This window comes from Enhydra lutris, unplaced genomic scaffold, assembly GCF_002288905.1.
Source record: "Enhydra lutris kenyoni isolate GAN:26980312 unplaced genomic scaffold, ASM228890v2 scaffoldscaffold12, whole genome shotgun sequence".
Classification (NCBI taxonomy): domain Eukaryota; kingdom Metazoa; phylum Chordata; class Mammalia; order Carnivora; family Mustelidae; genus Enhydra; species Enhydra lutris.
The window spans coordinates 65,814,584-65,831,989 of record NW_019154096.1 but is presented as its reverse complement, the minus strand read 5'-3'; the positions used below and the strand labels follow the sequence as shown (position 1 = coordinate 65,831,989).

Below are 17,406 nucleotides of genomic sequence, written 5' to 3'. Positions count from 1 at the left end.
ATATTATATGTTTTAAAAAAATAAAACTTAAATAAAAAAAAAAAAAAAGTAGTAATTAAATTCCTTACTCTTAAAAGAGACAGTGTATTATTATCATCACAAAATTGTATCCTGAACTCTAAATAGCAATAGAAGAAATTCAAAATAAAACAGTAATTTTCAAAAATAAAAGGTTAAATAAGCCAAAATATGTTTGGAAATATACTAAAACAATAATAATTAGTAGTTTGGACATTACATGTCCTTAAATAATTAATGTAGTAGTAGCATAAAGTAAAGGATTTTAGACAGTGACTCTCTATACTCTGAAACATATCATCTATATAACATTTTCATACTCCACTCTTCATTTTGTGTTTAAGATTTCTTTGCTATAACTGTTATAATTAAAAAGAAAGCATTTAAGAAAAAAAGAAACTACACTGCAGTAAATACCATTTTTCATATTTGCCAAGATAAATTGAGAAATTCAATGTTTACAAGGACCAATCAAAGGACAAATCACTGCTAGGAACTTGAATTTTGTTCCATGGAAGGAATGACCACTTTCTAATACATTCAGTTTTTGGTTTTAATCTGAACTTTAAAATACTACAAAGACTGTCTATAGGATACAACTGCTGGTATATTACTTTCAATTAAGGTAACACCACATTGCACTCAATTGCTTTAAGCTACAGTATATGCTTGCATTTTAAATTTCACTGGAATCTTTAAAACCAGAATAGTTTCCATTAACACTATTACAAGAACTACTGACCTTTTGTTTTTTAAAACACCATTTCTTTCCAATGTTATGAGTTTTAAAGGTCTCTTAACAAATGACAAGGCTGCCATCTAGTGCTTTATGACTATTCCTTTAACATTTTTAAGAGAGTGAGAGTCCTATGTAATCTAGAGGGGAGCTATCCTGTATGGCAGCCACTATACACCAGTGGCTATTGAGTAACTGAAATGTGACTGATTTGAATTGAGATTACTATAAGGATAGAATACAAATTGTATTTCAGACTCAGTTTGAAAAAAAAAAACTAAAAAAAAGATATCTCATTGATGATTTTTATACTGTTACATGTTAAACTGAGATTTCAGCTATGTTGAGTAAAATAAAATAATCAAAATTAATTTTACCTGTTTCCTTTAACTTTTTTAATGTAGCTAGTAGAAAATTTAAAATTACGTATGTGATTCACATTATATTTATATTGGATAGCATTGATCTGTAAGAAAAGTTATCTTAGCCTTAAACATAAAAGATTTATTAAATATTAGTATATTTCTTATTTTTTAAAAAAAGTGTAATATAACTTACATATGTCCGTAAGTGTAACTAGTTACTCCTTTGGGACACAATAAAAGCTAAAGATTAAAAAAGGACCAAAGGGGAATTTCTAATTAAAAAAAAAAAAAAAAAAATCACACAAAAATATGCCCCCCGCCCCAAAATTGGGAATGTTTGAAAAAGAAAAGCAAACTAATGTGGACAAATTAGAGAATAAAGATAATTTATGAGACATAAAAAACAATTTGAGCATCAGTAAGGTTAATAATTGCAAATGCATTTAAACATAATAAATATGTATGAGTCCATAAGTTTATGATAAAAAGAAAACTTGTCATGTTTGAGAGATATTAAGCAAATAATTCTTTACTTTGAAAACTGGTAAATAAAAACAACTAATATCACATTTATCATGCCTTTCCTATATAAACTGTAGCAATGAGTAACCAAATATTTGATGAGAGGAAATTTATTTTTACAGAAGTTTTCTAATCAAGAAATAAATAAGGAATTAAAGTTATCACAGTTTTACAACCCCTAATCAATTACAATCTAAACATTGAGCTTCAGTGTCTGCTAAGAACTATGTAGAAAATAATGTTAATAAGAAACAATAACAATTAAAAAGTAAATAAGAAAAGGAAATTACTAGACAAAGCTGATGAACTAGAAAACAAAATCAACGGAAAGTATGTATAAACCCAAAGGCCATGTTATAATATGGCAGAGAGAGAGAGAGAGAGAAAACACTACCAATAAAATAGCACAAGACTCCAAAATTTTGTTTGTATTTAGCTAGTCTTTGAAGTTCAGTTAATATTTTTTAACTATTTCTATTTTAAGAGAGATCTCCAATCTTCTCAAATTTATTTTTAAAAGCTATCACCCTTGGTTACCCAGCATGAAAATAGAAAAGAAAAACTAAAACATTACAGTCAGAGGTCATTTCATTAGAAAAAAAAGTAAAAGTATAATTTGCATTCATTCATATTGAAAATAATCCTAAATATAATATAAACAAGCACCATTTAGCAGTGTCCCAAATAATAATGTGTCATGCCCAGGTTTGGTTTACCCCATGATTAAAAGATACTTAACATCAGAAAACCTATTAATACAACTTCACACAAAACAAGGTAAAGGAAGAATTCATTCATGATGAAATTTTGTAGCAGACTAACAGATAGTAATTTTTTAACTTGATAAAGGAAATATTCCATAAGTTACAGCAAACTCTTTACTTGATGGTGGTGTCTACTACCATCATTTTGATTCGGTGCTTAAACAGAGATCCCAATCATCCCAGTATGGGATTAAAAAAACTGGAAAGATGTAAGTATTATTACCCCAGAATTCTTTTTGCTTACATTTTGATAGTAAATGTTTTTCCATCCCTTCACCTTCACTCTTCATGTATCTTTAGGTCTGAAGTGAGTCTCTTATAAGCAACACATAGATGGACCTGGCTTTTTTACCCACTTAGTCACCCTATGTCTTGATTGGAACATTTAGTCCATTTCCATTTAAAGTAATTATTGATAGATAAGGTACTTACTGCCAATTTGTTACTTGTTTTACAGTTGTTTTTGTCTTCTCTATTCCTTTCTTCTCTTACTCTCTTCCCTTGTGATTTGATAGTGTTCTTTAGTGTAATGCTTGGATTCTTCTTTCTTTATTTTCTGTGTATCAGTGATAGGTTTTTGATTTGTGATTATCATTAAGTTCATATATAACATCTTATGCATATAGCAATCTATAGTAAATGGTGGTCACTTAAGTTTGAACCCATTCTAAAAATGCTACATATTTACTCCCTTCCCCATGTTTTATGTATATAGTGTCATACTTTGCTTTTTTTATTTTTTATTTTGTGAATTCCTTTACAGATTTTTGTAAACTTACTTGATTTTTCAGTTTCTGTGACTTAACATCCATACTGGTATTGTAAGTGATGGATCTACCACTTTTATTATACATTATGTTTACCTGTGAAATTTTTTCTTTCATAATTTTCTTACTTCAAATTATGGCCTTTTCTTTACATTCAAAGCATTTCCATTAATCTTTCTTGTAAGGCTACTTGACTGGTGATGAGCATCTTTAGCTTTTATTTGAGAAACTCTTTTTTGGTTTTTTGTTTTTGTTTTTTGTTTGGGAAACTCTATCTCTCCTTCTATTCTGAATGATAGCCTTGAAAGGCAGAACATTCTTGGTTGCAGCTTTTTTTCCTTTCAACATTTAGAATGTATCACGCCACTCCCTTCTGGCCTTTTAAAGCTACCGCTGAAAAATCAGCTGTTTGCCTTATGGGTTCTTCTTTGTATGTAGCTGTTTTTCCCTGTTGCTTTTAAATCTTTTTGTCATTTTACTTATTATGTATCTTGCTGTGGACCTCCTTGGGTTAATTTTGGTGGTGGGGAAGTAACAATATTTATATTGAACAAAATAGACTTTAAAACAAAGACTCTAACAAGAGACAAAGAGGGACACTACACAATCATAAAGAAAATCCAAAAAGAGTATATATCAATTGTAAATATCTATGCACCCAAAATGGGAGGATTTAAATACATAAAACAACTATTAACATATATAAAGGAATAAATTAATAGTAATACCATAGTAGTAGAGGACATCAATGGATGGAACATCCAGACAAAAAATAAGAAAACAGTGGCTTTGAATGATTTGTTAGACCAGATCAACCTAACAGATACATTCAGAACATTCCATCTAACAACAGTAGACTACACATTATTTTCACGTGTACATGGAATATTATCCAGAATAGATCACATTAGACCACAAAACAAGTCTCAATAAATTCAAAAAGACTGAAATAATATCATACATCTTTCCAAACACAAGGGTATGAAACTCACAATTAATTACAAGAAAAATTCTGGAAAGAACAGAAATACATGGAGACCAAACAAACATGCTACTAAACAATGAAGGGATCAACCAAGAAATCAACGAGTAAATAAAAAAATACATGGAGACAAATGAAAATGAAAACACAATGGTCCAAAACCTTGGGATGCAACAAAAGCAGTTCTAAGAGGGAAGTTTATAGCAATACAAGCCTACCTCAAGAAGCAAGAAAAATCTCAGATAAGCAATGTAACCTTACACCAAAGGAGCTAGAAAAAGAACAAACAAAGCTAAAGCCAGAAGGAAGGAAATAAAAAGATTAGAGCAGAAACAAATGAAATAAAGACTAAAAGAACAACAGAAAAGATGAGTGAAATCATGAGATAGTTCTTTGAATGGATAAACAAAATGAATAAACCTTTAGCAAGATTCATCAAGAAAAAGAGGGCTCATAAATAAAATCAGAAATGAAAGAGGAGAAATAATAACCAATGCTACAGAAATACAAAAAATTATGAATATTATGAAAAATTATATACCAACAAATTGGACAACCTAGAAGACATAAATTACTAACCTTCCAAAACTGAATCAGGGAGAAATAAGAAATTTGAGCAGAGTGATTACTAGAAAAAAAAATTGAATCTGTAATCAAAAAACTACCAACAAAAGAACTGGATAGAAGAGAATAAAACTGTTTTTATTTATATGTAATATAATTAATTTTATTTAAAAACCAAATATATAAATAAATAATTAGAACTAAAAAGGGAATCCATTAAGGCTTATGAATATCAGATTAATGTACTAAAATGAATTTAATTTTTACATATGAAATGTAAGTAGAAAATGTAATTTTAAAAGACATTATTTTTTTTCTTTTTTTAAAGATTTTATTTATTTATTTGAGAGAGAGACAGTGAGAGAGAGCATGAGAGAGGAGAAGGTCAGAGGGAGAAGCAGACTCCCCATGGAGCAGGGAGCCTGATGTGGGACTTGATCCCAGGACTCTGGGATCATGACCTGAGCTGAAGGCAGTCACCTAACCAACTGAGCCACCCAGGCGCCCCTTAAAAGACATTTAAATAGCAACAAAGGTATCCAGAAATTTAGTATTTTACATATCTAACAAAACATATGCAGGACATGGACACATGAAATCGAGCTCAACATTATCAGTCATAAGAAAAACATAAATTAAAACCACAAGCTACTACTACAAATACTCTAGAATAGCTATAATCAAAAAGACAGACAATATTAAGTTTTGGTGAGGATGTAGAATTACTGAAGCATCTATAAATTTCTAGCAGGAATGTAAAATGGTGCAAACATATTGTAAAATCTTTTGGCAGCTACTTAAAAAGTTAAAAATAAGTTTATCGGGGTTCCTGGGTGGCTCAGTGGGTTAAAGCCTCTGCCTTTGGCTCAGGTCATGATCTCAGGGTCCTGGGATCAAGCCCCGCATCGGGCTCTCTGCTCAGCAGGGAGCCTGCTTCTCTCTCTCTCTCTCTCTCTGCCCGCCTCTCTGCCTACTTATGATCTCTGTCTGTCAAATAAATAAATAAAAATCTTAAAAATAAGTTTATCATATGACCCAGTAATTCCACTTCTAGGAATCTACCCAAGAGAAATGGAATTATATGTCTATACAAAGTCCATATGAATGTTCATATCAGCATTTTTTCATAACAGCCAAAGGCTAGAAATAATCCCAATGTTCATCTACTGATAAACAACAAAAAAGTGGTATATCCATATGTTGTAGCATTCATTACTTTTAAAATCTAAAATTGCTATACTAGCAAAGTAAAATAGAAACAACTTGTGATCATCACAATTGATCCAGAAAAACTATATGACATATGCAAACATCCATTCTAGAAGGACTAGAAGAGAATTTCTTCAACCTGATAAAGGCATCTAGGAAAAACCTACATCATACTTAATAATGAAAGACTGAATGTTTTCCATCCAAAATCAACAACACTAGAATGTTGCCATGCTCATCACAACTTTTCACATGGTACCAGAGGTAGTAGCCAATGCAATAAGGCAAGAAAAAGAAATAAAAGGCGTCCTTAGAGGAAAGAAAAAAACACAATTCCATTAATTGCAAAACACATTATTGTCCACATCAAAAATATAATGGAAGCTACAAAAAAAAATGTGCTACAACTAATAACTAAGCTCAACAAGGCTTAAGGATTAAAAAAATCAACATAAAAATCAATTGTATTTTTACTATCCAGACACAATTAAAAATTAAATATTAAAAAATACTCTTTACAACACCATCAGAAATATAAAATACCTAGTGATAAAGCTGAAAAAAAACTGTGAAAGACCCGCATAGTGAAAAATACCAAATATTGTTGATAATAAATTTTAAAATAATTAAGATTAAAAAAGAGATATATGTTCATGGGTCAGAAGACTCACTATGGTTAAACTATCAATTCCCCCCAAACTGGTCTGTAAATTAAACACAATCTCAATCCAAATCCAAGTATGTGTTTTGGTAAAAACTGACATGTGTATTCTAAAATTCATATGCAAACATAAAAGAAATGGAACTCAAAGCCAAAAGATTGAAAAAGAATGAAATTGGAGAATAAATGCTACATGATTTCAAGATTTATTATGAAACTACAGTAGCTGTAACAGTGCTATTTTGGTATAAAAGTAGGCAAATTAATTAATAAAACACAATAGGGATTCCAGAAATAGCCTTTACACTTTTTTTTTTTTTAAGATTTTGTTTATTTATTTGAGAGAGAAAGAAACAGGTAGAGGATGGTGGGGGAGGAACAAGCAGACTCCACACTGAGCATGGAGCTTGTTACAGGCTCATGACCATGAGATCATGACCTAAGCTTAAACCAAGAATTAGGCACTTAGCTGACTGAGCCACCCAGGTGCCCCCAGCCTTTACACCCTTACTCATACACAGGCACACTCATACACAGGCAACAGACTTTCCACATAGGTCCAAAAGCATTTCATTGTTTAAAAGAAAGTCTTTGGGTGCCTGTTGGCTCAGTTGGTTAAGCAACTGCTTTTGGCTCATGTCATGATCCTGGAGTCCTGGGATAGAGTCCTGCATCAGGCTCCCAGCTCCATGGAAACTTTGCTTCTTCCTCTAACCCCATCTCTCCTCTCAAGCTCTCTCTCACTCTCTCTCTCTCTCTCTCAAATAAATAAATAAAATTTTTAAAAAAATAATAATAAAAGAAAGTCTTTGACCAAACTGTACTAGAACATTTGGATATCCATATGGAGAAAAAGATTGATCCATCTCTTGAAATATAAACAAATATTAACTCAAAATGTACAGTATTCTTAAACAGAAAACATAAAAATAGAAAACTTCTAAAAGAAAATGGGAATCTTTGTGATCTTAGGTTAGGATAAGATTTCTCAGAAGAACAAATTGTTAAGTTGAACTTCATTTTAATTAAAACTCCTCTTCCAAAAAAAAAAAAAATACTCCTACTAGAGTGAAAAGACAAGCCACAAAAAAAAAAAAAAAAAAAAAAATTGCAAATTATATGTCACATAAAATATTCATATCTGGAATACATAAAGTACTCTAAAATTCCAATAATGAAAACAATTCAATTTTTAAAAGTGAAAAATAGATTTAAACACACTTAATTAAATAAAATATATATATATCAAATAATCACAATTATCACAAATAATCACAACAAATGTTTAACATCATTACTCTTTAGAAAAATGTAAATGAGAATTAGATACCATTACACACCTACTAGAACAGCTAAAATTAAAAAGACTAACCATATGAAATATTTAGAGACTTGAGGAAATGAAACTCATATACTCCTGATGGGAATGTAAAATGGTATAACCATTTGAAAAATTCTTTCTTAAAAGGTTTATCATACATCTCACATATGATCACTACCCAGTGAAAGTATCTTATAGTAAAAATTCAACACTGCTTTTTAGTGATGACCAAAACTGCCCCTGCAAAAATCTATCACAAAATTCTATTTGTTCAAAATTTAATCAAAATGAAAAGACCACATTAAATTCAGTTGAGATTACTCAAATCCCATTTTTGTTTCCATGTCCAGAATAAGATCTACTGCTATGTCACTCTTCAAGAGTAGAAAAAAATGCACCAAATATAATTTTTAAAATATAGCAAAAAGTCTGCCTTTCTTAGCAACATATATGGAATTGTATTATAAGATTTAAGAAATAGAAATGGTAACATACTAATGACAAGATCAGCATGCAAGATGAATTTTATAATCTGCAAAATCACCTAAAACTAAAAATACTAATTATTTAAAATGAAAAGGTAAAAGTACTTACAATAACATGTTCCTCTAAGTGGATTACCTACATAGCGATTTTCAGAGTCACATCTGTAGAAATAAAAACACAAACAATGAATCATGGAACACTACATCAAAAACTAATGATGTACTGTATGGTGGCTAACATAATACAATAAAAAATTGAAAATAAATTAAAATGACAGAATTAAAGGGAAAAATAAACCTATAACTAGGGAAAAAACCTCATTTACTACTGAGCAACAAAATTCAAAACTCCATATTTTTCTTCAAGAAAAACAGTAAACTCTACTTTAAAACATCTTAAAAACTATATCATTAATCAAAGTTTTAAAAGCAAAACTTTAAAATAATTAAAGTAGAAAGCCAATATTTGAGCATGAGTAGAGAAAAGAAACAGTGAAAACAAATAGTCACACACACACAAGATGATAAAAGGGAATGTCACAAGGCAGATGGGATAAGACTAGGAGTCTGGGGATACATATTCTTGATAAAGATATTGAGACACTTTAAGGGGAAGTAAGAAAGTATGTGGAATTTATAAATCTACATCATTTTCTTACTTCTGATATTCTTTGAAATCAATATAGTTTTCCCAGTTTCTACACATGAATCTATATTTTCAAAAAGATCTCCCCAATTATGTAATAAAGAAAAGTTTTTTTCTGAATTGTCCAACTCTAAATTCAGTAGCTCAAACTCTGAATTTATGTAAGATTATAAAAAAACAGAAGAACATAAGAGCATTCCAAATCGTGAATTCTAAATTAAATTAAATTCTTCAAAATTATGCTTAATTATAGCAGTGGGAGAAGATCATAAATGTTCTAAAAATTTCTAAGGTTCACATTTTTATATCTGCTTCCAGAAGTCAATTAAAATGAGAGTTAGCACCTAACACTGATACAGCTTGATTTCACATAATGTTTTTTCACTGGAACACCCTCCAAAATAAATTATTATACAATAAAACACACCAGGCTAACTGAATAAAGTGACTTAATATTTAAAGTGTATTTAAAAGTTTAAAAGATGAGTAAGACCTTTCAAAATGTCTTTAGTTTTAATAGAGTTAACCAGAACACAGGAATAATTTTAATATATATTTTTTAACTAATAAAAGGTCAAAAAGTCGAGACTACTAGGCTAAATAATCAGGTTACATTCTGAATGCATTTATCAGCCATGAGTTGCTAGTTTTTTAATTCATGAGTGGAAGAGTAAATCTTTTTCTACACTAACTGCAAAATTAATGTAGAAATATAATAGTCCTTTGTACAACTAACTTTATTCTCTGGGAAACAATGAAACTTTGGGAGTTAGGTTTCCTGTGACTTCCCCAAATGCAACTTTCAAAATGTGTGACATACAGTTTACTGGCTGTAGAAAATGATCATACTCATCATTTCTAGGTTAAGCACTTAAGGTTCTCTACTATTTCCATATTTTGTTCCTTCCTTTAGGCTCACCACCATAAATCCCATGACTTAGTACCAAATATATACATACACTGAAGGTCTGATTTACAATATTATTATAATTCCTTTTTCTGTCACAAAATATAAATATGACTTGTTACAAATGGATATCTCAATACTACTTTTGTTTTATTTTTTATTTATTTATTTGAGAGAGAAAGAGCACAACCAGAGGGAGCAGCAGACGAAGAGGAAGAAGCAGGCTCCCCACTGAGCAGAGAACCCTCAATTCCAGGACCGCAGGATCGTGACCTGAGTCAAAGGCAGGTACTTAAACATCTGAGCCATGCAGGTGACCCACAACACTACTTTTAGAATAGGGAAATATTCAAAATAATAGTGCCTGCATTGTTCCACATGATATTCCCTGCATGTCTTATTTGTCTAAATAGATGTCTTTCAAAGTAGCAGAGAAATTGAAAATGAGTAACTTTGACAAATGTTAAGGATTTCAAGTACTTTTTAATTGATCTATATGTTGACATTAAGAGCTCTGGATACAAACCTATATTCCCATATGGAAGTTACACAATATTTATTTTCGTTGATAATATTAAGTTTATTCAAATTATTTAATATCATATTGGAATAGAAGTTATTGTAATATGTTACCTTCAACATAATATAATTTTTATAAAGGCACGGTTAAAATTTTATTTTCTCCAAACTACAAATTATCTCAGGAGGATGAAATTATATATTCTTGTTTAGGAAGTAATTATTCCTGCCTTTCATTACTTACGGAAATAAGGAATTAATATCACCTTGTTAAGAACTAAGCTGAGGGGTGCCTGGGTGGGTAAGCGTCTGACTCTTGGTTTCAGCTCAGGTCATGATCTTGGAGTAGTGAGACAGAGCTCCATGATGGGCTCCGTGCTCAGCTCGGAGTCTTCTTCAGATTCTCTCTCCCTCCCTATCTCTCCTCCTCTGCCCCTCCCCCTGCTTGCACACACTCTCACACTCTCTCTAAAATAAATAAATAAAACCTTTAAACAAAAGAATTAAGCGGAGAGGCTTTATAGAGTTCTTGAAGGTGTCCAATACAGAATTATATTCTCTTTTAAATTTTAAACTCTTTAGACAATCACATATTATCTAAAGATCTTTATATTAATAAGCATTGAGACAATTTTGAATGTATTAAAAGTATTTTCAAAGTGTATAATTATGAGTAGAACTTAAACATCAATTTTTAGTAATTTAACTTTAGCTGTCATCTAAAAAATCACTAATGCCTATAAATAACTAAGGAAATAAGTAGTTCCAAAGGAAATATAATGAAACTTTAGGCATAAAACTCAGCCTGCAAAACACAAAAGTATGCATAAATATATGCAAACACATTCCTTATTTCTCATTGGTACATTGCAATGTCATAAGATGGCAGTTAATTTGAAAGGTAATTTTTAATTTTACCAAATAAAAATTCCAGTAAGTTTTAAAGGAGTTAGAAACATTGAGGTATGTATACACAATAGAATATTATTTAGCCATAAAGAATGATATCTTACCATTTTTAACAACATCTATGGACCTAGAGAGTATAATGCTAAGTGAAATAACTCAGAAGAAAAAAAAATACTATATGATATGGAATTTAAGAAACAAAACAAACAAGAAAAGGAAAAAGAGAGAGAGAAAGCAAAAAAATAAACAAACTGATGGTTACCAGACAAGGAATGCAGGGGGATGGGTGAAATAGGTGATGAGGATTAAAAAGTGAACTTAGCATGATAAGCACTAAGTAATGTACAGAACTGTTGAATCACTATATTGTATACCTGCAAGTAATATAACACTGTATGTTAACTATACTGGAATTAAAATTTAAAATTTAATTTTAAAAAGGGGGAAAAAACAGTGAAAAGGAAGAGCTTTGAGGGCAACTAGACTTAAAAGATATTAAAATATATTCAAAGTCTATAAAATAAAATAGTGTAGTATCAGTGCATTGATAGAAAAACCAAAGGTACAGAATAGAAATTCTACAAACAAGCTCAACTATCATATACTAAAAATCTAGCATATCATATGATAAAAGTGTATTTTAAATGATCAAAGTAAAGTTTTTTTCATAAATGATATTTATGGTAAAATACCATAATGGCAAAATATGGTAAACTGGATAGCCATTTGGAAAAATATAAAGTCAAATCCAGTCCTTGTTGGAGGCTACGGCATGGTTGGAGTCATGGATCAAACCAGGCCCTGACTTGTGTCTCCTTTAAAGTCCAGACGCCTTGACAAGGGGTTAAGGACAGGAAAGTTGAGTAACACTGAGAAAAGGGTCTGTGCTATGTGTCGTGCACTCCCCTACATGACTTCCCACACGCTCTCCCTACAGAAGAACAATGTGGTCAGGGTCATGAATTCTTAGTTGGTCCTTGTTGTTCCTGTACTTCCCATAACCCACTCCCTGGTTGATTGTCTTGCTAATGGCATTAGCGGTGACTACCTGGCATCATGAGATTTGCTTGTAGTTAATGTAAACTTGTTATAGGAACTTGCGGTCATCTGACTAGATACTGATGTATTACTCCTTCTATTTTGGTCTGCCTTATAAATGCTTGTAAGATGTGGAATAAAATCGGCACTGTTGGACATCCTCCTCAGTGCTCCTCCTGCCCCCATTTCTTTGTCTCTTAATTTCTTTTCACCATCCTCTTACCCTCACGTTTCCTGGTCTATTTGTCACGCCAACCGCGACAAGTCCTCATATCAAACACATATAAAAACCTCTAAATGGACTCTGAAAAACAATCTGAAGGGTTTGAAGAGGTGGGGGGGTGGGAGGCTGGGGGAACCAGGTGGTGGGTATTAGAGAGGGCACGGATTGCATGGAGCACTGGGTGTGGTACAAAAACAATGAATACTGTTATGCTGAAAATAAATTTTAAAAAATGATTAAAAAAAAAGAAAAAAACCTCTAAATGGATCAGACATCCTAGCATACAAAATAAAACTTTAAACATATTAGAAGAAAAAAATTGCAAGATAGCATGGGTATACTGAAAGGCATGGTAAAAGGAATGCCATTAGTAAAGTAAAAAAATATGACAAATTGTGAGAAAACTGACAATGTATGTGACATAAAAGTGCTAAAATCCTTAATTTACAAAGAGCTCTCTAATAATAAGGGAAGGACTGACGATTCCATAGAAAAACTGGCAAAAGACATAGACAATTCACACACACAAAAAAAACAATGGTTCTTAACTATGTGAAAAAATGTTCAACTTTACTTACAAATAGGGAAATATGAACTAAAACTATACTAAGATGCCATTTCTCCCTCATCAGATTGTCAAAATTTTAAAAGTATAGCAATATGCTCTGCTTACGAATGAGACTGTGGGCAAACAGCCCTCCTATAAAATTATGAGCTGGTGAGAATGCAAAATGAGAAAATCCCTATGGAGGAGAATTTAGCAATATCTAACAAATATATGGGAGCACTTATTCCTCAACCCAAAAATCCCACTTAAAGGAATTTAAAAGTAAATCACCAGCACTATGAAAATATATGAGCACAAGTTTATTTAATACAGCATCATTTATAATTACAAAATATTATAAATGATCTGAATGTCCATGCGTGTAAGATTTGTTAAATAAACTATAGTACATAAACATAATGGAGTGCCATACATCAATAAATAAAACCAAACAAATAGATAATAAAGATCTTTATGACCTAATATAGATACATATCTATGATATGTTACCTTTTGTGTAAGAAGGAAAAGAATGAATATGTATATGTATATATATATACATATATAAGAAACATATGCATGTATATAAAACATATACATATATATATATATATATATATATATATATGTATATATATGAATCACAGGAAGGATAAACAAGAAACAATGAAGTCAGTTACCCCCTGGAGAAGAAAGGAGGAAATGGGAACTAATCTCCCTGAGTATATTTTTAAGTACTTTTATCTTTTTTTTTTTTTTTTAAGATTTTATTTATTTATTTGTCAGAGAGGGAGAGCGAGCGAGCACAGGCAGACAGAATGGCAGGCAGAGGCAGAGGGAGAAGCAGGCTCACTGACGAGCAAGGAGCCCTATGTGGGACTCGATCCCAGGACGCTGGGATCATGACCTGAGCCGAAGGCAGCTGCTTAACCAACTGAGCCACCCAGGCATCCCAAGTACTTTTATCTTTTGAAAGAATGTCAGTGTTCAACATATTACTGAAATATATACATAAAACCAGTAAGAATGAGAAAGAGGAAAAAAACGTAAAACAGAAACTAAAAGAAATCAATCTAATGAATTTCCAATGAATACCATATAGCCATCCTGAAGGGAAAGGAAGGGAGGGAGGGAGGAGAGTTGGAGGGAGAGGTGAGGAAGAACAGAAAAGAAAGGAAAGGAAGGGAGGAGGGGAGGAAAGAAAAGAAGAGGGACCATTCCAAATAACTTCTTAACACAGTATCTGACTATATATCCTTAATCCTGAGCTAAGTAAGGTGGACGAGTTAAACTTTGGAATCTTTTTAGGTTTGCTTATTAAAGTGATACAGACAAAGCAATTCTGAAAGCATTTCTTGTATTAGAGAACTGAGCAAATAAGGAATGTGTTACATCACCGGAAGCCAGTGTTTTCACTGAGGAAGAAGAGACATACAGATACTAAACTAGAGAAGGTCCAAAAGAACCTTGGAGGGATACATTGGAATTGGAAGTCTAGGTATTAAGTAATGCTTTCTAAAATGTATATGTGTGTATGTGCATGCATATGTACACATGTACATGAATATATGTACTTATCTGTACATATAAATAAATATTTCTTAGTTCTGTTCACTGAACAGTCCATTAAGATACCTCAGTAGCAAAGAACATATCTAGCACCAAGATAACGGCCTCCAATATAATTCTTCATTACAAGGAATCAGAGATCTACAAAAACATGTTTTAAATGGCTGAGACAGGACAGGTATCACATGAGCCCGGAGCATCTTCTTATATCAGAAAGTAAGGAAGTATTCACAAAATGATGGGTATATGTCGCAAAAATACAAGCTTGCCTGAAGTAGCCCCCACTAGCCAAATTTGGAACAAGTTGAGTGCTAAGTGATTTATCTATGATTGGAGAAAACAGGAATTCATGTGTTCATCCCAATAATAAATAAATGGTAGAGAAGGAAGAGCTCTTGCTAACAGTAGAATTTTAAGAACTCACTGGTAAATGTAGAAGTATGGGAGTTGGTAATCATCATAGTAAAGATAGAGACCAGGCAAGAAAAATCAAATATTTCTTCTTATAAACATGAATATCCTATAAGACAAATTTGTCTCATGTCTAATTCATTCAAAAAAGACAAAAGAAAAAGAAATCAGGTCTACTTGTCGTATTTCTAATCAAATTCCAAGATTTTGCATTCTAATAGCAGAGTTACCACTCATGGAAAAATATATTCATTACAAGGGATGAAATGAAAAACAAACAAAAAAACAAAAAAACAACCAAGGGATGAAATGAATGAAATCTCAAATAAACATATAAATGTATATGTGTAAAAATTTTAAAAATATATATAAATGTATCACTTACACCTAATGCTGTGCTATGCAAATGAATGATCCTCCCATCTCATTTCCCACATGTCAAAATCAATTAATATAACCACTTATGCAAATCTGTTACAAATATAATCAGCTGTTATATTGAAATGTTTAGCACAGCCATTATAGATTTTCATGTAACCTACATAATAATGTAAATGGAAATAAAGATTAAAACCTGTCAATTTCATTATAGACTTTATACATAAATGAAATTAAAATATCAGAATGGAGTACCTCACAATTATTTTCAACAAAAGGAGAGCAATATTAAGAAGAAAATTCTAAATTCTTTCTTACTAAAATTTTACATACATGAATGTGAAGTATTCTGATAAAGAAAAAAATGTTTTATGATATGTTTTACTTTTTTTTAAGGATTTTTTTTTTAATTTATTTTGAGAAAGAGAAAGAGAAAGCACAAGCAAGAGAAGGAGCAAAGGGAGAGAGACAAGCAGTCTCTCTGCTGAGCGTGGAGCCCAACGCAGGTGGGAGCTCTCTCTCCCCCAACGCAGGTCTTGATTCCATCACCCTGAGGTCATGACTTGAGCTGAAATCAAGATTGGGACGCTTAACCAACTCAGCCACCTTCAGGTGCCCCTAAGCTATGTTTTGCTCTGTAATAAACCATTGTGTTAAGTAACACAAAAGTAAAATTTCTTTTTAAATAGTCTGTTTTTAGAAAAGCCTTAATTTGCATTGTTAAAATTATTTTGCCCATTCAGGAAAGTATATTTTTTCTATGAAAGATTGAGATGCCCTTCTTGGTTTGAAAACCCTAAAAGCACATAAAGGGTGTATTGTATATTTAATACACAAATATATAATTCAAGTAAATAAAAGATTAATTGGATATATTTGCAGTAGTTCTCCATTGCTAAGTAACAAATCACAAAAGCTTAGTAACTTTAATCAACAAATATTTATTATCTCACAGATTTTGTGGGTCTGGAGTCTGCACATAGAGCAAAGTTGAGTCCTCAGATTCTGAGATGAGTTAGGATACAATCAAGGCACTGGCTGGAGCTAGGATCTGCTACATAGTTGCAACCAAGGTGTCAGCTGGGGTTGGGTTGCCCTTAAAGGTTAGATGGGATGGGCTGCTTCTAAGCTCCCTCAGGTTGCTGGCAGAATTTATTTTTTTATGGCTACAGAACTAAAGACCTTGGTTTCTCATTTATTATTGGCTGAAGGCTGCCCTCACCTCCCAGAAGATGCCTTCAGCTCCATTTACTTCTTCAAAGTGAGAAAGAAAGGGAGAAACTCTCTAGATCAAAACTTCTAGCATGACACAGACTTAAAGGGGTGCCTGGTGGCTCAGTTGGTTAAGAGCCTGCCTTTGGTTCAGGTCATGATGTCAGCATCCTGGGACAAAGCCCCACATCGGGCTGTCTATTCTGCGGGAAGTCAGCTTCTCCCTCTCACTTTCCCTCTAGGTGCTCTCTCTCTCAAATAAATAAGATCTTCTTTAAAAAAAGGACATACTTAAAGCATATGTATGGAAGTGACATGCCATAATTATAGAAGTGATATACCATTATCCTTGCCATATATTCTGGTTTAGAAGTCAAAAATCCTGCCCACACTATACAATAGCGTGAATTCCAGGAGGCAGAGATCATTGATAGTCATCTTAAGTCTGTCCACCATAATATTTTGTTATACATAAAATTTCTTACCATAAAATATTTCAATATATTTCTTTGAGATATGAACATATACTAATCTAATTCACATAATAAACAATTGAGAAATTAAATTATTTGATGAAGTTCAAACTCAGATTATAGGAGGTCAAGTAATGTGAAGGGAAAGTATAGATATAAATAATTCTTTAAACATATTAA

General features: G+C 31.8%; 1 protein-coding gene across 1 annotated transcript in view; it reads right to left on the bottom strand.

The window, feature by feature from the left end:
* Nucleotides 1-17,406, bottom strand: part of LOC111145096 (attractin like 1) — a 796,800-nt gene that overhangs the window by 532,495 nt on the left and 246,899 nt on the right. Inside the window, exon 21 of the mRNA XM_022499729.1 lies at nucleotides 8,504-8,556. Within this exon, the coding sequence (XP_022355437.1) occupies nucleotides 8,504-8,556 (53 nt within the window). The remainder of the gene's footprint in view (nucleotides 1-8,503; nucleotides 8,557-17,406) is intronic.